Raw genomic sequence first — 21222 nt, forward strand, 5'->3', positions numbered from 1 at the left:
AGCTGACAGTGTCTAAAAGTGATATTAAATGAGTGTAGGAGGAATAGGAGATAGGATCCTCAGAGTGAAAATCTGAAGAACCTTCTCTTTTTAAATACAGGTTAAAAAAATTACTATCATACTGCATTAATGGAATTTTTATCCAATACACAGCTCTTTGATGTGGAAGCAGAAAAACATATCTCAAAGAAAAACAAACAAACAAACAAACGCAAATAACACAGTACTTCTCTACTGCTTTAGAACTGATGAACATGCTCCCATTTCTCCTAGACTTTGAAAAAAAAAAAAAAAAAAAAAATTACCAGCAGGAACCCTTACAAGAGTGCCTTATCAGGAAAGGCCAGCCCGACCACTCGTGATTTCAGTTCTTCCAGCAATGTCTTATTTGTGTGCAATGAATAATCAGATGCTAGGTATCATTAGAGTATGGTATAGTGAATAAATGCTACCCACAGGCTGGGGTGGAACGGCAGCGCGCAGACCCAATTGATCTTTGCATGTGTTTAAATTACATGTTCTTAAAAGCTTAACACTTTGCCTGGATTCTGCATATCAACCTTACTGCTAGAAAAGTTGCAAACAACAACAACAACAACAACAAAAAATCATGAATATAAAAAAAATGCTGTAACACAGGCTTCAAAGAGCAACGAGTTTCCATACTCCTCTTTATTTCAACAGAGATGATTAGCTAAGGTGCTTTCAGATTCTGCATTGCAGACAGGTTGTCAGATGTGGCTGTTTAATAAGCTCTTAACAGTCTTTAGTGGGTATCTGAGAGCAGTTCCTAAGGCAGAAGCCCCAAACTGCTAGTTTCTGTAGCGGGGCATCTGTGGAGCAGGGGCTCCCTCTAAGGGGGCTGAGGAGGAGACTGTCATAAGCTGTCCAGCATGCATTCTCTCATTCACCCGCAGTTCACAGCCATCCTGCAGCATCCTTATAGCTATCCTTGCAATGTTTTTAGAGTCATCGAGTCCACTGTGAGGTCTCCCATCATAATTCATGCCCAGCTTTTCAAGCATGATTGTCAGCTTGGTCTGGCTCCTAGGAACCTGATGGAGAAAGTGAACCACATTCAAGAATTAGGTTCCGTACCAAGTTTTTTTAATCTAACACAGTGCAGTAGAAACATATGCAGATTTTAAGTCTACTTAAGTCACATACTACTTTCATGTTGCCTTTTGTCAGATCACTAACAATTTACCTTCAAAGCACCTTGGTGAGACAGACACTTTCATTTTTACAGAGGAGACATAGTCAACAGGAGCTTGTCTAGACTCAGGATAATCTCAAGAGCCTCTCACCATTTCCAGCATGAGCTCGAGATGTGCCAGTGCTGGCAACGGTGGAAGCCGTGGCCTAGCTGGGTTTAACAAGCTTTATAAAAAAGGAATTACCACCCAAAGTGGCATTGCAGAGGGAATCACATTTTGGTTTTCCTTTTAAATGCTAAGCGATTAAAGAAGCACTAGGCTCCTGATTCTCACTGACATCAAGCTTCTGAATGCCTCCAAACACCACAGGAACAGATCAGCGACACCTGTAGCAGCCCATGTTTACATGGATGACCAACAGCACCAACAGACGAGGAAGCTTAACTGACTTACCCATGCAAAGTGCTACACCAGCAAAAGCCCCAAGTACTCTCTTGATTAACTACTAAATATACATTTTTGCTTTGGAACGGTCAAAGAGAAACAAAAGGATAGCTTCAAAGGAGAACTTTAGTTTGCTCTCTTGGTGGTGGTTGTTGGGGTGGGGGAACATGGGACATGACAAATTCCAGGATATTGCACCATACTACTGGATTTAATAGCTAGGCAGAATGGTGACGACACAGTTGCCAAAACCTGGCAATATGCAAATCCAACAATAATACCCACAAACTGGGCAGAGGAGACATACCTGCAGGTTGTGGGATATTCCACAGGAAAGTTACAATACATTCCTTGTCATTAATTTTATCTATTACTATTACTTTACAACAGATTCAATAGCAACACAGAATAGCTACAGAAGAACTGACCGACTATAAATGCTACAACTGTTTGCATTTATTAAAAAAAAAAAAAAAAATCACAAAACCCAAAAAGAAACTGATGCATTCTAAGTTACAATCTTCATTGCCTTTGATGAAAAAGCACTCACCGCTCAACAGAGAAGGAAAAAGAAAGTATGTCAAGGTTAAAGCTCATAGGACTAACAAGACCGTTCTGTGTTCTCGCATGTTTCCAACAGAAACGGTCATGCAGAGAAGGCACAATAATAGAGGGAGAAATAGAGTAACCCTGTAATATTTGCTCAGCACAAAGTAAAGCTCTTCTCTTATTAAATGTTAACCTCTTTTTTTTTTTTTTCCTAGAGGTTACCTTTAGTATGAAAAATCCATTCAAGAGAAGATCATCAGCTAGGCTGAAATCACATTCAAACAAATGGTTTAGTGTAGACTGACTAGGAATTTGCTAGAATTTCCAATAACCTGTTTTATGGTAATCTGACAGTGAAAGAAAGCAGCAACAGGTTCCAGCACTGAACTTGGTATTACTTTTCTCTTGACAATTTGATCCAACTGTAGATATGTGCTAATCTTTCTCTGTTCCCATTACACTGTCAGAAGTGGAGATAATTTGAGGGTAGCAGTGCAAATTAGTTTTGTAGTGTATTACATGAAAACAGGAAAAAATAATTGAAAAATCAATAGAGTCTTTTCAGCTGAACTACTTCAAGACATACTTGATCTAAGAGCAGCAGTATGACATTTTTAGACAATCCTTGATGAAGCATGTCCTGATTTTTAAAAACAAGATTAATATCAAAATGCAGTAGATATGATCTTCAATTAGTAAAGTGAGATCCATGCATGAAGCACATTTGAAAAATCAGGCCCCAAGCAACTAGTTTAAGTACTATAATTTCATACTACACAAGTAAAGATGACAAGCACAACAGGACATTCTAGACTTTTAAAACAAATTTTCCCGCAAGAGAAACAACAATCTGTACAAACCTTATAAAAGTTCCCATACGATTTGCGAATATTGATCCACTTTTTGGCAAAAGAAGGGTATTTGATACGGCTAATACGGCACTGGATGTTCAAAAATTTACTCATATCCCAAGATCTTAAAAAGTCAAAAGAGAAAAAAATTAGTAATATATAATTCAGATGCCCTGCGTTCTAAATATAGCACACAGCTGTAGCACGAACAGCTGTCTTGTCTATGGTGATCAGCAGAAGGAAAAGAGTTTAGGAAAAGCTCTTTAGCTATAATCATAGTAAAGTATTTTTTAGTATGAATTTCTTAATCATGGCTAAAACAAATAATGACATGAGCAAGACCTTCACTAGGATGGTTTCAGGTCGAGGATGGTTAAAACAAAACAAAACAAAAAAAATCATAGAATCATTGAGGTTGGAAAAGACCCTCAAGATCATGGAGTCCAACCATTAACCTAGCACTGCCAAGTCCACCACTAAACCATGTCTTCAAGCACCACGTCTACCCGTCCTTTAAATACCTCCAGGGATGGAGACTCAACCACTTCCCTGGGCAGCCTGTTCCAGTGCCTTACTACCCTTTCAGTGAAGAAGTTTTTCCTAATATCCAAGCTAAACCTCCCCTGGCACAACTTGAGGCCGTGTCCTCTTGTCCTATCACTTGTTACTAGGGAGAAGAGACCAACCCCCACCTCGCTACAACCTCCTTTCAGGTAGTTGTAGAGAGCAATAAGGTCTCCCCTCAGCCTCCTCTTCTCCAGACTAAACAACCCCAGCTCCCTCAAGCTGCTCCTCATAAGACTTGTGCTCTAGGCCCTTCACCAACTTCCTTGCCTTTCTTTGGACACACTCCAGCACCTGAGTGTCCCTCTTGTAGTGAGGGGCCCAAAACTGAACACAGTACTCGAGGTGCGGCCTCACCAGTGCCGAATACAGGAGCACTATCACCTCCCTGGTCCTGCTGGCCACACTATTCTTGATACAAGCCAGGATACCATTGGCCTTCTTGGCCACCTGGGCACACTGCTGGCTCATATTCAGGTCCTTTTCAGCCAGGCAGCTCTCCAGCCACTCCTCCCCAAGCCTGTAGCATTGCATGGGCTTGTTGTGACCCAAGTGCAGGACCTGGCCCTTAGCCTTGTTGAACCTCATACAGTTGGCCCCTGCCCATTGATCCAGCCTGCCCAGGTCCCTCTGTAGGGCCTTCCTACCCTCCAGCAGATCAACACTCCCACCCAACTTGGTGCACTCAATCCCCTCATCCAGATCATCAATGAAGATGTTGAACAGGATCGGCCCCAGTACTGAGCCCTGGGGAACACCACTCGTGACCAGCCGCCAACTGGATTTGACTCCATTCACCACCACTCTCTGGGCTCGGCCGTCCAGCCAGTTTTTAACCCAGCGCAGAGTGCACTCATCCAAGCCGCGAGCAGCCAGCTTCTCCAGGAGAATGCTGTGGGAGACTGTGTCAAAGGCCTTACTAAAGTCCAAGTAGACAACATCCACAGCCTTCCCCTCATCCACTAAGCGGGTTACCTTGTCATAGAAGGAAACCAGGTTAGTGAAGCAGGACCTCCCTTTCATAAACCCGTGCTGGCTGAGCCTGATCCGTCGTTTGTCCCGCACATGCTGCATAATGGCACTCAAGATGATCTGCTCCGTGACCTTCCCTGGCATCGAGGTCAGGCTGACAGGCCTGTAGTTCCCCGGGTCCTCCTTCCAACCTTTCTAGCACGCCAACTTCTCCACCTACCACATCTACTCCAAAAACTGCCAATAAACTAGACGCTTACACAGCCCTTGGGGAAGCAAGTGACACCTTAAATTTTCCCGATTACTTGGGTATGCATGCATCTCTCTACTTAACATAGGTTACTGAAAAAAGACTGCACTTAGTATTAGGAGAACCAGACCTTCATAGAAAGAAGATCAAATTATAACCCTATGCACTCTTAGCCCGCCTTCCTGAAAGGAACCACCCCAACAAGTTTGTAAGCTTCAAGCTAAAATGAAGCCTTTTTTTCCCCTCTGTCTACACAATCTCACCTGTATGACAGATTTCACTGTACCTATTTTCCTTGAGGAATTTCACTGAGGGGATTCCCCTGAAAGGGAATTCCAGACACATTCTAGGCCCAGTAACATAACCAGTCTTGCACCAGTTTTGCTTTAGCATTTTCTTTTTCTAATTAACTGTTGCTTCCAAAGACTGAAACCTAATGATAGGTAAAAAATTAGTCAAATAGCAGTATTTACCACAGTTCCTTAAATTAAAGTTGGAATGACACTATTCTAACTTCTTATTATTAAGGTGTACATGGATCTAAACCATACACCTCAAGTCTTGTGTGACAGCTTTTAAATGGCTTCACTGTTCACACTGGACACAACCACATTTCAATGATACAGGTTCTTCACCAGAAAAGACCTGTGATTTATAGTCATTGTCCAAATCTTCAGGAATTTTGAGGAAAAAGTCTCACGGCGAAAAAAATATTCCCACTTGGTAAATTGGACTAGTTACAAAAGGTTTTGTTATATATCCATTCATCTCCTACGATACATTATTCTTCAAACAACTCATATTATAGACTAGAATATTTCTCTGTATTCTACTTGACAGAAGCATTAGGAAGTCATACTAAGATCCCCCATGCTCTTTTTTCATAAACTCCAGTTTTGTTTCGGGGTTCATCTCCCTTTGGTTCGACACAGTCACTGTAAAAAAGCGGCACAGGACTGCTTTTTTAATCCAGCACAGCAGAAGACTTACTTCAGGCAAACAACAGGCACAGCAACAGGAAAATGCATCATTCAACTCAACATGGCTAATGTTAAAAAACTCTCTGTGCTACTTAAAGCCCTCACTCCAAGAGGAGGAAAGCAGACATGTTAACAGAATAGGAATGTTTCACAGCTAAAAAGCAAGCATCACCTACAGAAAAATTCCCTGGCCAGTGCTATATAAGTTAAGGCTCGAAGAATATCTTTCATCGTATAACAAAGCTAAGATCACAAGAACAATGTTGCATCACAGATATATCTAGATCTCAAGATCTATTCACTTTGCAGTCATTAGGGGACTTGATTTTCCACGCAGACGTTGTGAGAGCGCAAGTTCAGGTGGCAGCTCAAGGACTGTCAGAGCTGGGACCCTCCAGAGCCACAGTTCTCTAAGCCAAAGCAGAGAGCTTTCTGTGCTAGCCATTTCTCCTTGCGTGATAAACAGCATAATCCATTATTGCTTTCTGGCAAAATATGCAGAATGTATTAACAGTAACACTAACACACACAGGATGCAACACAACCACCACACATCTCTGAAACCTTGGATTCAGCAGAGCATGGGAGCTGCTTAGAACTGAAACTGCACAATGTTATTTTCAGATATCATGTGCTATATGAAAACTAGATGTAAACAGAATTACAACAACACAAAAGGATTAAAAAGTCTATTCAACATCCTTTAGTTGCATACAGAAAGCTAGGAAAGAAATAGTGCCATCTAACGGATTTAAGCTTCATTTCAAATTGTTTAGTTCTGCTTTTCTGATTTTCCCAAAAGCTAAAATCGTAATGAAATGGCAAAACGGCAGTGTAATGATTCACAAAGATTAAACACGGTTTTTCAGTTTTAGATCATGCTGAAGGTTACATAAGGACATACCCATCTGTCAACATGGAATAGCTATACTTTGTTCCCAGTTCTCGCTGTCTCATCCACTCTATGACATTCTGCAGAACTTGAGGAAATGTATCAGCTTTATCAACAATGTCCTAAGAGAACCAAAAAAGCAGAAGTGAGGAACTTTTTTTTTTTTTTGTCAGAAAAAAAACAGCATGAAGTGTAAGAATTATATTGGTATATAGGCACTCATTAAATCACTCACTAAGGTGGCTTCACAAAAATCTTTAGAAACAGATCGCACATTAAAATAAGCAGACAACTGGACAGATTTTTAAAACTGAAAAAAAGGCACCACAAAAGCACCACTAAAAAAGCCAACCTCCAAATGGCATCTACAAAGATAAGAAGGTTAGTCAGCTGTTGGAACTTGGATTAAAACCTTGGAGCTTCTTTCCCAGGCTCCTGCTCAAGTCACTTGATCACAAGCCATTGCCATCATAAGACTCTCAACCCTTTAGAATAAAAATCTTACAAGAGGAACTGATGCAATTCAAAAGGTGCTTTCCTCTGCTACAGATTAAGTTTCTACACATGGGTTACAAAGTGAATGCTTTTCCCTACAGCTCCTTACAAACACCTAAATGACCAACTTTGTGAAATCAGTTCTGTGATAACTGGGAGAGGGGGAAAAAGGATTAAGAGAATAAGCCTTACAGAAAAATTACCATGAAAGACTCCCAGTCTGAAAACATCAACACCACATCTCTTTTTTTCATCTTCTTTCCTGAAGAAACAAAAGTGCAAATTACCTGGGTGATTCCTGTCAGAGTGATGCAGAAGTTTGAAAGCTTGGGATTAATTTCTGGCTTCACATATTGCTGAAAGGTATCCTCCTGTAATAAGAGAATCAAACACTCAGCAGCAGCACACTGCATAGCAACTTCTTTGGCTTGCCCACAGATGAAAGGCAATAGCGGCTACTTGCCCTGCTTGAGGCAAAAACGAGTGTGTACCTCCCCAGCCAGTATGAGCGCCCTGACTGGCCATCATGAGATTCACAATGGGACGAACAGATGGCTTTCCAACCGGAACACGTCCTTCCTCTCAGCCAGCAGGCACCAAAAAGCGAGGATGTGGATGTAAGAGGGGAGAAGGACAGACGGCAATAAAGGGGAGGATTTGGGAAAAGAAGAGCATGGGTAAGGAAAAAAAAAAATAAGTGAGAGGCATGCGCAAAGCCCTGATGTTTTTTAGGTGTTATCTCTAAAGGCTCACCTGTAATTCAAGGAAGGCAACCGCTGCGCATCTCAGAGGCTGCATGCAAGTCATACACCTCTGGATGACAGCCAGTCAGAGACAAACACAATGACTCTCTCTGGGAAACTAAGCAGTACAAGAGTGAAGATAACATGCAAGTTTCATGAAAAAAAAAAGACCCAAATCCCTGCTGCTATACAAACCCTTTTGGACAGAGGAAAAAAAACTGTTTCCTAGCACTCTAAAGGTAATAGAACAATCTTTGTAATCTGCACAATCCTCTCTCTGCAGTTAGTCATACATGCAGCTACACCCTCATGCAGCATCACAGTGATTACTGGAAATCCTCCTCCTCTTAGAAGCTTGCGATAAAATGAACCGTCAGTCAGAGGAGCGTGCACTTCCTCCATTTCGCTCAGTTACTCAGTTTCAGTTAGACAGCAACGAGTTTTTGGTAAAAGAAAGCTGTACTGGAAATGAGCACTTGAGGCTGCCAAACGCCTACTAAGTATGTTTAAAATCACGTTACACAGCTGTCAATCTGTCAGGTACATTGTGGAAATAGTCCAGCCTGCCAAGAAGCAGAGTTCACTCAACGCCACTTTCTAGACCTCCGCATTAGTCTCTTCTAGATTGCCTCACACAGGACTACAGAATTTGCTAATTCTTGTTTAGGATGAATCCCTTGAGTCCTAGAAATAGCTTTGTGGGTCTTAAAGCAGGGAAAGAAGCGGGGTGGGGGGTGGCACGGAGGATGACTGAGAAACTTCCAAGTCCCTTACATCAGTAGAGGGAGTCAACACCAGGAGCATGATTTATTCCAAATGCTTTAAGAATAGAAAGAAAGTTTTGTTTGTATGTATGTAAGAGGCACAGATGATAGGTCTTTAGGGGGGGGGGGGGGGGGGGAAAGCAGCTATTTTTAATGAAGTTCAACATCTACCTAAAAACTGATCTAGACTTTCTGAAGCAAAGAAGTTACATCAAAGAACAGCATACCGACACAGTAATGAGATCACTTACTATTTCCAGGGTACGCGTGTTTAGTAAGACAATGGGAAACTCAATTATTTCATGTACGAATTCAGGTGGGTTTCCTTCTTCACATGTTGCTTCAAAGTCAACAACACAGATGTAGTCATAGTAGCTGTCTCCATTAATGGGTTCCTTCTGCATCAGCTTCTGTTTCTTGTAATAGTTTTTCAGTCTCTTTTTTAGCACATCTTTCACTCCTCTAAAGAGATAAGTGATAAAGATCACACTCTCATTTAATGAATTATTTCACCATTGTAGAACTGAAGCTATATTTAACATTTGAAAGTTCACAATTTATTAACCTCATTTTGAACACCAGCACGTAAGAAGTCTGAATTCAACTTTATCATACAATTAGCACTCCATTATCTGGGTTAACGCAGAGGCTGTGATACCCCCCCGCCCTGACAACTAAAACACCTAGATGATACCAGTATTTGGGGACAGACTGGGAAGCACAGTGCAGAGACACTCTGCAGTCACCTCCAGTTCAGCAAGACTCAGTAGCTGAAGCCTTTGCAAAGCCCAAGTCTTTGCAGGTTGCTCCTAGATGACCTCTGGCCCTGGAAGCAGTACTGCTTCACCCGTACTTCCCTGTGTCCTCTGCCTGAAGTGACTGATGCCCGAGGTATTTCTGCATCAGTTGCACAGACAATGCAGAATCCACCTAAAACGCCCACATTTTAAATTTGTCTCAATTTAAATTTAAAATTGAGCTTGAGTAACTCAATTAAAATTAAAGTATTCAAGATCTCAGTTGTCAGAAAAACTTCCTGGTCAAGATCCTGCTTTTCAGGAGGTTTGTGGCTAACACGTAAATTCACAGTGGCAAATGATTAAAGTTACTTACTGCGTCTTTTTTAATACAAACATTATAATATGCAAGTGCAGGTGCCACATACCAAACCAGAGCTGAATAAACAAGGATAATTTACTCTTCGAAGGAAGTTATTTTTAAAATTACACATTGCAAATTAAATCAAAGAAGCTGTAAGAGCTCCTTGTAGCAAGTGGTATTATCAGAAAAGCAGTCCACTCATCCACAAGGAAAAACCGGAATCAGACTACTAAACCAGCATTTCAGAACATCGGCCTCTTCTGCAAACACAAATAACTCTTTTTCTACTCTAGTTTATTAATCTGGTTTAATTCAATGACCAGTTCATTCAAAGTTGAAACACGATGGAAGCTGATGGAGGGGAAAATTACCTTTTTCTTCATCAGACCTATAAAAGAAGTTGAAAGAGGAGATGATCTGCTATCAAAATAACCCCAAAGGAAAGGATGGTGTGTGGCAATCTGCTCAATTCACTACATTGGAGATGATGCACTATTTGTTTACAGGTAAGACATATTCTGACCAACCTAATTGAATATATTGACAAAAGAAGTCTAGCTTAGCTAAAAGAAAAGTTTAAAACTTTCTGCATTTACAACTGAATAAAAAACTCAAATAGAAAACTAATAACCTAGGAGGAAACCACAAACACATAATTTACTATTTGAATTCTGTGTTTCATTTCTAAATCAGAATAACTGCTGAAGAACTGTACAAATCTAACCTGTTTTACTAAAAATTTTATCAGGTAATGATAAAGTTTTTGCCTCCTGAAGAGCCAAATTCATTTAACCAAAGGAGGAATTAAAAAAAACCATGCAGCCAGAACATCTGCAGACAGACAGGGTGGAGGTGGCAGGCTGCACTTCCCACCCACACCATATTTTTTTTTTTTTTAACTTTTATTCCTTTCAAATGAATCTCTGTTCCCTCCACTTTTTTTTTTTTTCTCTGAACATCCTCTCCCCTACAGTCACCTTCTTCTCTAGAAAGCTAGACCTCTCCTTTCAGACTCCATCTCAGCTTTCAAATTCCCCCTTCCTCCAGAGCAGTAGCTTCTCACTTTGCTAACTCCCCAACATCACCACCATCACCACTACTACTTCTTCATAACTGTTGCCAACAGAAACAACACACTTTCTTTTTCCCCAGTTGACAGTCTTCTCAACATCTCAAATTTGTCTGGCCACAGCAATATCAAAGGGTCTTGAAGGTAATTTCTGACAGAGCAGGAACCACTTTCTTATATACCTAGCCCTTTCTCCCTCCTCCTCAATGAGCACAAATCCAGTTTATAGAATAATGTGAATAGGTGAATGTGCTATCTCATCTATTCAGATTAGCAAACTCTCCATCTAAAGGTACGTGTCTTCTGCATCGATTAAATTCCGAGCCCTATCACCAGAGGCTCTAGCCAATATCAAATATTTACTGGGTACAGTAAATAAAAATACGTATGTTCTGAAGCGAGCTTCTACACACTGAAGGTCTGCAACACCACCTGAGCACCCTTGCAAGTCCTTCAGACCCATCTTTCTCCCTTGACCAAAAACATGTTGAGAAGTAACCAACAGTTACATATTGTTTCTTTGCGTTACCAGCTGAGAGAGCGCACATTTCCGATATCACATTAAGCAGTACCACATGCACTAATCCTACAGCAAAAGCTGCATCAAGACTGCATGTAAAACAACTGGCGTTTGGTGGCGTGTCTGCTTTGCACTTTGTGGTGTGTTTTTAAACTTTAAAATAATCATCCCTTAAGGCTGATTAAAGCTCTACTGCTCTCAAAGATAAATCAAAAGGTTTACAAATCAGCCTAACCTGGTTTCAAGCTTGAACTCTGCAAGTTTACTTCTGAGCTCATCTCTGGTCATTCTGTTGATATACCCATTGGTTATAGCAATTTCCTTGTAAACTGGATCACTGAAGTCATTTGAACTGGCAGTGGAGTTTTTCCCATTAGTTTCTTGATCACTGATCCTACAATGCTGCCTACCCTAGAAGAAAGAGAAATTCAAAGGTCGTTTAAGAAAGTCAAAACAAGAAGCTCGAGCATTACAATTTACACATTGTTTTGACACCAAAATGCAGTAAAACATCACACCGTTTCACTCACGATCAAACTGAGCGAACTAGCTTCCAGACGGGTAAGAAAATCGATACCGACACCTGCTCTGGAACACCATTTTCCTTCTCGCTTTCATAAAAATCAAGAGAGCGAAGGGATACTAACGCAGGCGTCTGAAGCCATGCCACAGGCGAGCTCTAAGAGGCAAAACCTGAAGGCGTGTCCCAGTTTCAACAGAAAAAGTTAGCTCTCCGGTATGAGCCCGCAAAACCTCCACTGGCAGCAAGACTTCCCCGGCACCTTAATTAACGAGAATCTATACTAACTGAGGCACACGGACAGACAGATGTCCGGTACTGTGCAAAATAAACAAAACAATAAATTAAGAGGAAAAACGAAAGGCACTTTGACCCTAAACGGTTATTCGCAGCCTTCGTGGGGCGAGCACACGGCGGGGCCGGCCTCCCCCCAGGCCCGCCGCCGCCACAGCCGCCGGGGCCTCCCGGGCCTCGGGCGCAGACGGAAGGGCCCGCGGCACCGGAGGCGCCCCCTCGGTAAGGGGGCACTCGGCCCGCCCGGGCAGGCCGCGCTGGGCCCCGCCGAGGGCCGGGGCGAAGCGAGGACTGAGGTGGGCGGGCAGCGGGGCCGCCATGGAGGCGCCGCGGGGCCGCTTCTGCGCATGCGCGGGGGGCAGCGGCGGGCCGCGGGTGCTGGCGCATGCCCGGCGCCGCCATCGCCGCCCGCCCGGGCCTGGCGGGGCCGCCCGGCGCCTCCCGCCGCACTCACCGGCGGGCAGGCGGCGGGGGCGGGCGGCGCCGGGGCCTCGTTGGGGGCAGCCTGCGGGCGGTTCTCCTTCTGCTCCTCCATGGCGGCGGCGGCGGCGGGAACGGCGGCCCGTCGGGGGCGGGGAGAGCGCGGGGCCCGCCCCCGGGCGGTGGGGCGGCACCGCCACCTCCTCCTTCGCCGGGCCGCCGCAGGCGCTGTGCTTCGGTGCTTCGTCAAGCCCCACCAGCTGCTCGGCCCCGTCTCCCACCTTCCTCCTCCGGGATCAAAAACTGTCGTGGGCGTGTGCCGGGCGCGCCCGGCCTGCCTCACCCCGCCTGCCCCCGCCGGCTCAAAGGCAGCCCCGGGTCCCGCCCGCCCTCGGCCCCGCTCCTCTGCAGCAGCGCCTTCACGCTCCTGCCATCCACCTCCTGAGCTTTTGCCGAGTAGCCTCCTGGTTTTGGGGTCAGAGCAGCTTTCTGGAAGCCCTGGCCGCGCTATGGGAAAAACGCACTGGACAGACACCTTAGTTACGCTTCCACGTTCCTCTCCTGACTTTGCACAGGGCATCCTATACATGGATCTGGGACACACATGGGGGTGGGTGGCCAGGTCCCGGCCACCAGAGCGATTCAGCTGGCCCCGACCCCCTCCCTGCCCAGGCAAGCTGCTTTGTGCTCTCCCCCGTACCCCTGAATCCGCAGCCCACAAGCGGGGTGGGGGGGTGGCACCAGGCACCTGTGAGCCCTCTGGGCCTTCTTGGCCAGGAGGTGAAGGCAAAGGGAGGAGGCCTCTCTGCCCATCATGGGTCAGTTAATTTTCTGCTGGTGCTTCCCACAGCCCTGGGGCACAGTCCAGGCACATCCTCGGAGACCTCCCTTTTGTCCCTCAGCGATGGAGGCCGATGCATATGTGGCACCCACCTGACTGATGCAAGCACCCCAACACCTCCACATCTGCCAGCCCCTAAAGAGCCTGGCATCTCCTCACCTGCCCTGCTGCGGCTGGGGCCCAGCCACCGGCCCTCGGTCTTGCCTCCAGTCTCGCTCCGGCACGCCAGCATCTCATCGCAGACACTGCCATCCCGTCCCCTGGACCTGCTGCGCAGCATCGCTGTGTTCGCTGGGGATGCCATGGAGGTCTGTCTTGTCTTCTCCAGATGAGGGTGGTGATGGGGCTCTCTCTCTACTTTCAATTCACCCTCCTGGAGCTCCCCCTAACGCCCATGTTGGCAAGCAGAGGGCCATCTGTCTCACTGCTCTCACCTCTGAACAACGTGGCACTTGAGCAGGGTTCACAGGGAACCAAGCTTTACAAGAAAGCAAACACCACAGTACCAACGAGAACTGCTGAGCTGGCCTCACAAACGCACAACACCCTAAACGCCACAGGGAGAAGGCTGTTCCCCAGAAATCACCTGCCTTGCCGGAGCGGGCAATGGTTCACAGACGTTAATCCAAACAAGGGGCATCATTCAATGCCAAATCTCTTCATGATATTGTGAGTCATTTGCTAACAGTGCTCCTAAAAGCTCTGGCTCAGAAAACCCCAGATCTACAATTAGGCACAGATTCTTCCAGAGGCAGAGCCCAAGGAGGCACCGGAACAGGAAAACCAAATCAAACAGCCAGGCCTTTCCTCGAGATTGAGATCACTTTTATTTTCAGTCGTTTTGGCGAGGATGTGTGGGCGTGTGTGGGTGTGGTGCGTGTACGTCTGGGCATGCATGTGTGTGTGCGCGCAGAGTCCTGCCCAGTGATGTAGATTATATGAATACCTGCAATTACAGTCCATGAACTGAGCCATGAAGCGCGTGATGAGTGCTACACTGAGGCCCGCTTGCTTGCCTCTTCTTGTGCTTACTGCACTGCAGCATCTCCACCTCCCCGCACTGCCGTTCCAAGGGTGCCAGCCCAAGATCCCATCCAAAGGGCGCGGGAGGAGCTGAGCTCCGGGATCTGGCTCTGCAGGAGAGAGCCGGTGGGTTTCCACCTCACTTAGTGAGTTCCTAAATACCATTTGCAGTTCCCTTTAACACAACCGTATCTGTCTCCTCACTGTGAGGAGCCCCTACTGCTCTGACAAATTTTAACCACCTCAGAGGTACAAAGCGGAAAGGAACACGGACCCCATGTAAGCTCCGGTGCTACAGCACAGCCAAGTGCATCTTGGGTTCCTAGGAAAGCAGCACCCAAATGCACTATTGAGTTTTCACAGCCACCATAGAACTGTAGCATGGGGGATGCTGCAAGGGAGATGACCCGTGCTTCCGCAGCCCCCAGTCTCTTCCATCTGATTTGAGACCACAAGGCAGGTTAAATCCCAATCTGGTCTCTATTGCTGTTTAACTTTAAAGCTGAATCCCCCAAGCTCGGAGCAGAGACAGAATGCAGGAAGAACAGCATTGCCATAAGAGGAGACTAGTCAAACGCATCCTGGCCTTGTGGCAGTTGGAAACAATCTTATTTCTCTGACCTTTTTGCCTTTAGCACAGTTAAAGCAGAGGTGTCCCATCACCCAGGACCCTCTGTAGTTGCCAGAGGCCTCCTAGTACCCCTGCCAGCCCTAAGATGAGCCAGAAGTGCAGCATCACCCTTTGGGCTCCCGCTCACTCTACCTCAACAGATTTGTGTGCTGCTTAGGGACATGCAATTTCTCACGTGTCACACAGACCCAGCAGAAGGCAAAGCTGCTATTCTGGGAGTTTCATTTGGACGGATGCAGGTTTCAATCCACGATTTTGCTTCAGAGCATAACACAACGTACTCCAGGACATGTTCCAGTTGCTGAAAGTCCTGCAGTGCAAAGCAACTTGCCATCTCTGCTTCCAAACCTGTCTGCACCAGTTTCAGTAGGAAATCAACTGGTCAACAAGCAAGCGGTCTGCAAACCAATAAGCAAAACCAGCGCAGTCCTCTCGAGTGAAGTAGGCATCTAGTACCAGGAGATTCTCCTCCTGTTCCAAAGGGGTTAAATGCACTGTCAGCTCCATGGGGAGACAAGTGATGCCCCAGTCCTTTCTGCCCTCTTCATACACTTTCAGTAAAGGCTGCAGGGTGCTCCGCAGAGGCCTTAGTCGTTTCCAACAGTTCAGTAACTCTCCAAGCAGGGACAAGAACAGGAATATAATACATGCTCTGAACTCAGGTACCTCTGCTCTTAGGGCACTGCCTTCAAACCCTCCTTCCTTGTGGCTTGACTCATGAAAAATGACAGATCCTTCAAAAATACGGGGCCCTCATCCCTGGGGTTCAGGGATGTTAAGTGGGGTCTAATAGGCAGGAGCTCAGGAAAGGGACATTGTGTGCAGAGGACTCCAGGATGCATCCTTAAAAGAGAGTGACAGCAAAATCAAAAGAACTGTCAGCCACTTGGCTTGGTTCTCCTGCACAGATCTCCCACCTGGCAGTTGCAAAGGGGAGACGTTTTTGAACTGCATAGAAAATTAAATGGCTTTTGCATATTAAAAAAATACATGATGAAAACACAGTTACACCAGTTACTAAACAGTGGGCGGATGAGCGATCACCATTTCATATTAAATAGACCCAACTAGACTGATCTCCATACTGCCACACTCCCAGCATTACGGCTTCAGTGCACACAGCAGACTGAGTGCCTGCAAAGGCCAGGTAACGCTGTGCTCCCGCTGCGGTGGCATGCCCCGGCAGGAGGGCTGCGGTCCCAAGGAGCAGGCTGTAAGATGTCTGTTCTGTCCTCTCGCTCCTTCAATGCTTCACACATCCTAGACCAGATGGGCGCACTGGGAAACAGGCCTCCAGTTGGAAAAGGATTCCAGTTTGTGGTTTCTTTACAACGTGGTTTCCATACAACGTCACAGCAACAAATCGCTAGTTTCTTCCTATGGAGAACGGAAACAGAGAGGTGAGTAGCAGCAAAGAGGAGGAGAAGGCTGCCCAGCATGGGAGGTGACAGTAGGGAATGCTCTAATGTAAGTTCTGACTATACCAGGGCCCTTCAATGTCTCATGGGCAGCAAGACTTGGGACAAGGGACTTTCCTAGCACTATTCCTGACACCATCCAAAGGTCTCACCTCCCTTCCACTCCCTCCAGCCACCACAGGCAATTTCCAGTTCCCAATTTATTTACAGCAATACAGAAGCACTATCAATTAATGCTTCTCACTGACATAAGAAAGGTTCAAATGCCCACTGCCAGAGGTGACAGGTCAACACATGAAATCTGAGCCCAAGCTCTCTCCCCAGCTGGAATGATACCCTGAAGAGACACGAAGCTGACTGAGCTGCCAGCTTTTATTTGTCAGCTTTCCCCTCTGAAGTGAGGCACAATGGTTTGATTTCTTCCACCTGGCCCCTGCAGTCTCCCACTAGAGTGGATTCTGCCCTGCATTTCCCAGTGTTAAGCTCCTGCCAAAGGGGATATTTGCAGCCCTGCACACAAGGCTGGTATTTGAAGGACCAGAAGCCAGGGAAACATCACCTGTGCAACAGCAGCACGTCCCAGCAGGATGCATGTCGCTGTTTTGGACTGGTTTGCAGGCCTGGCCAGCCCGCATCCTGATGCGGGCTCTGCCTGCCGACCAGTATCACCCATCCCAGGTCTGGGGGAAAGGGCCTCTGCCCCATGCCTGCCATCACAGCCCCAAGGGTTAAGAGCTGTACATTAACACAAGCATTTTAAGTCCCTCATCTCTCAGACCTCTGCCAGCATCTGATGAAGGGATCCTAGCTCTGGAAATGCCTGCCTCCTATTTGATTTACACTAAATCAAATATTTGCACGGAGCAGGACTCATACAGTCAAGTTATCAGGGCTCAGCTGTACGGCACAAACTGACAGCAACATCTTAGAAGTCCTCAAAACCATCTAGTCAAGAGAGAAACCAGCACTGTGGTGCCAGTGCTCAGCCTGCCCTTTCCCACATCTGGCCCAGGGGAGAATGGCTGCCCACGAAGCATGGCTGCCAGGGCCAGCCCAAGGGCATCAGGGCCAGTTTGTACAACACAGCCAGAGGCTGCTTCACTAGATCTCCGCACAAAGATGCCTGGGTGGCTTTGCTAGGAGGAGGACCCAGATCTAGGTTTCCGCGATTCTAGTGGTCACAGTGCATGGAGAGTACTGCAATGGCTACTCCAGAGCATCCAGATGTGGCAGACCATGAGTTGTTGGGGGCTAGTGATAAGGAAGAAATGGCAGGTGCCGCGGGCACACTGACTGCCCTTCTTCCATCCCTGCGTGATTACAACACATCTTTACCGCCTCATGGCGCAGTGTATGTGAATGCACAAGGCAAGAAACATTTCCCAGGCTGCTTCTCCTTCCACTCTGCCGGCCATTGCCCAAGCCTGCTGTGTGGGACACAGCCAACTGTTTTGCACTGGAGCAATTTTAAAGGCTTCACAGCATCAACCCCCGCCCCGACAAAGCCTTGGCCAACTGCCACAGAACTCACTTGTCCAGGAACAAATCCAGGGAATCCCGCTACAGCTCATTTCAAGAGACTTTCCTCCAAGCAGGTCTGAATTAAATGGTACCAAAAACATTTTTACATTCATCATGAGATCCAAATGGGTTTTCAACACGCGATCAATGGGTCCACAGAATCCTATCCCCAGTGCTTCCCCTCTGGCCAGTGGCCCTGCCATTTGCAGCAATCGTTTTGCTTCATGCCTCATTGTTGTCCCCGACCTCCAGGTGACTGCATCCACTCCATCCACAAGGCCCCCACCAGGGAGCTGCCCCTGCCCCACAGCGTTTCAGAGTCCAAAGCCCCATCGATCCCCATCAGCATGCAACTCCACAACCGGAAGGATGGGAGCACTGCAGAGCATCAGCCATGTTCTGCCCGGTGGAAAACCTTTGGCACCAGCACTGACGATTTATCTGGAAGAGGAAAGGATAAAGAAAAAGTAATGTATCACGAGCAGCACGGTTCAGAGTGCTTGTGATGAATAACCTAAGACACACGATTTTCTCTAGGCTTCTAAATAGGGAGGGTGAGGTCTTTAAAAGTAACACAGGCTTGTTTGAGAACACAACTTTCCTGCCAGCAGAGTGACTGTGAAACTGGGACACAGTTGTCAGATGCTGCAGAAGGCAGGCTGGAGGACAGGAGGACAAGTGCACAGGCATAGCCTGACAGCACAGTACAACAAAAGTCGCAGCCTCAGGTTAGAAACGTGCTGTGCCAAGTACACACACTGGAGGACCAAATGAATACACAGTTGTGACCTGTGGCTCAATATCAGGGCAGCTACTTTGTTTCCTGCCCCAGGTGGGCACTTCAACTTCACCTTCACACACAGCTCAACAGCCACCCATCATGGAAGCTATTCTCCAGCAGGATGAGCCTATTTTGGGTGGGAGGGTACTGAACAGAGAGAACAGCATCCAAAGCTACTTTCAGATACTGAATAGGCATCCACATGCATCACAGCAGCAGCCACCAGCAAGACACTCAGCTTGCTCCTCTAAGCTCCTTGCCAAACGCCCTTGTGCTACTCCAAGGAGAGCAGGCCACAGCTGCATTTCTGTTACGCAAGAAAACCTATGCATCGAAAAGCCAAGGCGCTACCCGTTTCTGTCAGTGTTGTTCCACATTTGTTACCACCGCAACACAGCTCTATTTTCCAAGCACATCTCCACTCTGTGGAGTGAAGAGCATGTAGACTATTGATGCACAGGAGGGCAGGTTCTGTCTGGAGGGACCTCACCAAGTTGGAGGACTGGGCCAAAAACAGTGCTGTGAAATTCAACAAGGACAAGTGCATAGCTTTACACCCAGAACAGGACAACCCCGTGCACCACCATAGCCTGGGGTCCAGCTGGCTTGGGATCTGGTGGAGAACACGTTGAACACAAGCCAGCAGTGCATCTTCGTGGCAATGAAAACCAAGCTGTAACAAGGGAGGCTCAGATGGGACAGAAGGAAAAAAGTTCTGCCCCAGGAGAAGAGCGTAACTCGAGTCCAGAGAGGTGGTGGCACCTCCATTCTTGGCTGTCATCAACCCTTGCCTATCCAAGGTGCCAAGCAACGTGACGCAGCTGTGACGGTGGCCCTGCTTGGAGCAGGGGGTGGACAGAGACCTCCTGAGGTCCCGTCCTACCTAAACCTGACCATGATTGTATTATCTCTTGATCTGTCCTGGCCGCTATGTGTGTCTTGCATCTGCCACAACACAGCTCAGGAAACACCTTAGCCCATTTTACTGTACCTCTTATCCTTTGAGTGGGCTGTCTATATCCACAAATAATTAGAACTGTCCCCAGGCTCTGGGGCTGCTACCTTCCAGAAAAAAATGCTTAGTGAGGGCATGTTTTACGTAGGCTTTCTGGTGTCTACTGACAAGGGAATGGGGGTCTGCTTTCAGGTCTCACTTGGAACAAGGGCTGATCACAGTAGGAGTTGGGGGGTAAACCAAGGCAACATTAACTCGCTCGCTGCCGTTCTTGGGACAGATGATCTCCGTCAGTCCCTCTGGTCTTGGCTGACTCAGCAGTTCTCCTGCGAATAAGGGAAAAGAATGAAAACATTTAAGCATCAGCAAGGCAGTTTTTGCAATTTTTGCTTTTAGCTTGCCTTTCCCCTCCCCCTCACCAAGTAAATGTCCATGACTGATGCAAGTGAGCACTGTAAGAGGGCTTACTGGTCCTGCAACCCAAGCAGGTCTCATTTGTGTAACCATGGTGAATGTCCTGGTGATTACAGCTTGGAGACACGTTGCTCCACACAAATGTAACATCTGCCATCTTTCCTGTCTCTGCTTTGAATCACGGCACACAGACTTGAGTGCTCCTTAGGGATTCGTAGCATCTAGATGGAGCTTAATGAGACGGAGGTTTTAGGAGTAGGTGTTTTAATTAGGCTTTGGGGGCAGATGGGATCCAGAAATTTACTTTCAATCTCCATGGAAGGGAAGAAGCTGACCTGTAGCATCAGCAGGATAATTGGTAGATAGATAGAGAAAGCTATAGATACAAGCCTTATTACTCACATCTGCATACTACAGCCATCCACACCCACAAAGCTACCCAAAAAGCAGCTGTCTTTCCGTTCAAGCAGAAGGATGCTACAAGGACTCTGCCAAGACCTTCTTTGGTATGAACCAGAAAGAAGATGGTTTGAAAGCAGTGCCACAGACATGATTTTTGCATCACTTCAGTATTTCTCCTCTAAGAAATTCTAGGGAGGACCTCCAATCAGCCACAGAGAAGTGTGCTTGACCTTTTCTGAACCCATATGTTACCTCCTGTTCTGTCCCTGAGCAACCCTGCCCATCGCAGCTGTCCAGCCATTGCTCCAGTACTGCGATTTCTGAGCTGGAGCTACCAAGGAGCTGGACAGACCCTGCTGTTCTGCGATGGCTGGCCAACCGCAGGGTGCCTCTTTTAGCTGCCAGAACAATATTTAGAAACAGGTGAAAATACTTGAGAGGATTCCCTAACGCCCCTCTCCCTGGGTGTGTTTGCCACAGCTGCCGTGGGACCGCTGCTGTGTCCTGTCAGGGTTCTGTGCCACGCCATACTCTGCTGAGCACGCAGATCCCAGCTCCCAGCAGTCAGCTCTTCCCTAACGGAGGCAATACCAGCTCTGTGAGTCAGTAGCAGCGGGGAGCTCTCCACCACATGGTATCCCTCTGCTAAAC

At 46.6% G+C, this 21222-nt stretch overlaps 2 protein-coding genes across 6 annotated transcripts in view; both read right to left on the minus strand.

Moving 5' to 3' along the window:
• Nucleotides 1-641: 641 nt before the first annotated feature.
• Nucleotides 642-13810, minus strand: ERI1 (exoribonuclease 1). Of its 4 annotated transcripts, none has more exons than XM_087737106.1 (7): nucleotides 13586-13810; nucleotides 11587-11762; nucleotides 8913-9123; nucleotides 7442-7525; nucleotides 6672-6781; nucleotides 3011-3125; nucleotides 642-1055 (listed from the first exon to the last, which is right to left on the minus strand). In XM_087737106.1, exons 1-7 carry the CDS (start codon nucleotides 13676-13678, stop codon nucleotides 813-815), a joined length of 1032 nt encoding a protein of 343 aa, XP_087593232.1. In that variant the 5' UTR covers nucleotides 13679-13810; the 3' UTR covers nucleotides 642-812. The 4 variants fall into 4 exon arrangements, with proteins under 4 accessions (XP_087593232.1, XP_087593233.1, XP_087593236.1 ...); XM_087737107.1 differs by lacking the exon at nucleotides 13586-13810 and adding an exon at nucleotides 12620-12776; XM_087737110.1 differs by lacking the exon at nucleotides 13586-13810 and adding an exon at nucleotides 12620-12748 and having other exon boundaries at nucleotides 11587-11757.
• Nucleotides 13811-14236: 426 nt separating this feature from the next.
• Nucleotides 14237-21222, minus strand: part of MFHAS1 (multifunctional ROCO family signaling regulator 1) — a 35359-nt gene continuing 28373 nt past the window's right edge. Inside the window, exons 2-4 of one of the 2 annotated variants that reach the window (XR_015699865.1) lie at nucleotides 19955-20081; nucleotides 18030-18460; nucleotides 14237-16457 (exon numbers count right to left, since the gene is read on the minus strand). Coding sequence is in view for 1 of the 2 variants with exons in the window: in XM_009474886.2 (XP_009473161.2) it covers nucleotides 19951-20081 (131 nt within the window). In the remaining variant the exon portion in view is untranslated. Of the gene's footprint in view, nucleotides 16458-18029; nucleotides 18461-19950; nucleotides 20082-21222 lie in introns of those variants that run through there. The other variant, XM_009474886.2, reaches the window with a different exon arrangement.

The sequence above is a fragment of the Nipponia nippon genome, unplaced genomic scaffold, assembly GCF_047370975.1.
Source record: "Nipponia nippon isolate SJK-2023a ecotype South Korea unplaced genomic scaffold, ASM4737097v1 scaffold_6, whole genome shotgun sequence".
Lineage (NCBI taxonomy): Eukaryota > Metazoa > Chordata > Aves > Pelecaniformes > Threskiornithidae > Nipponia > Nipponia nippon.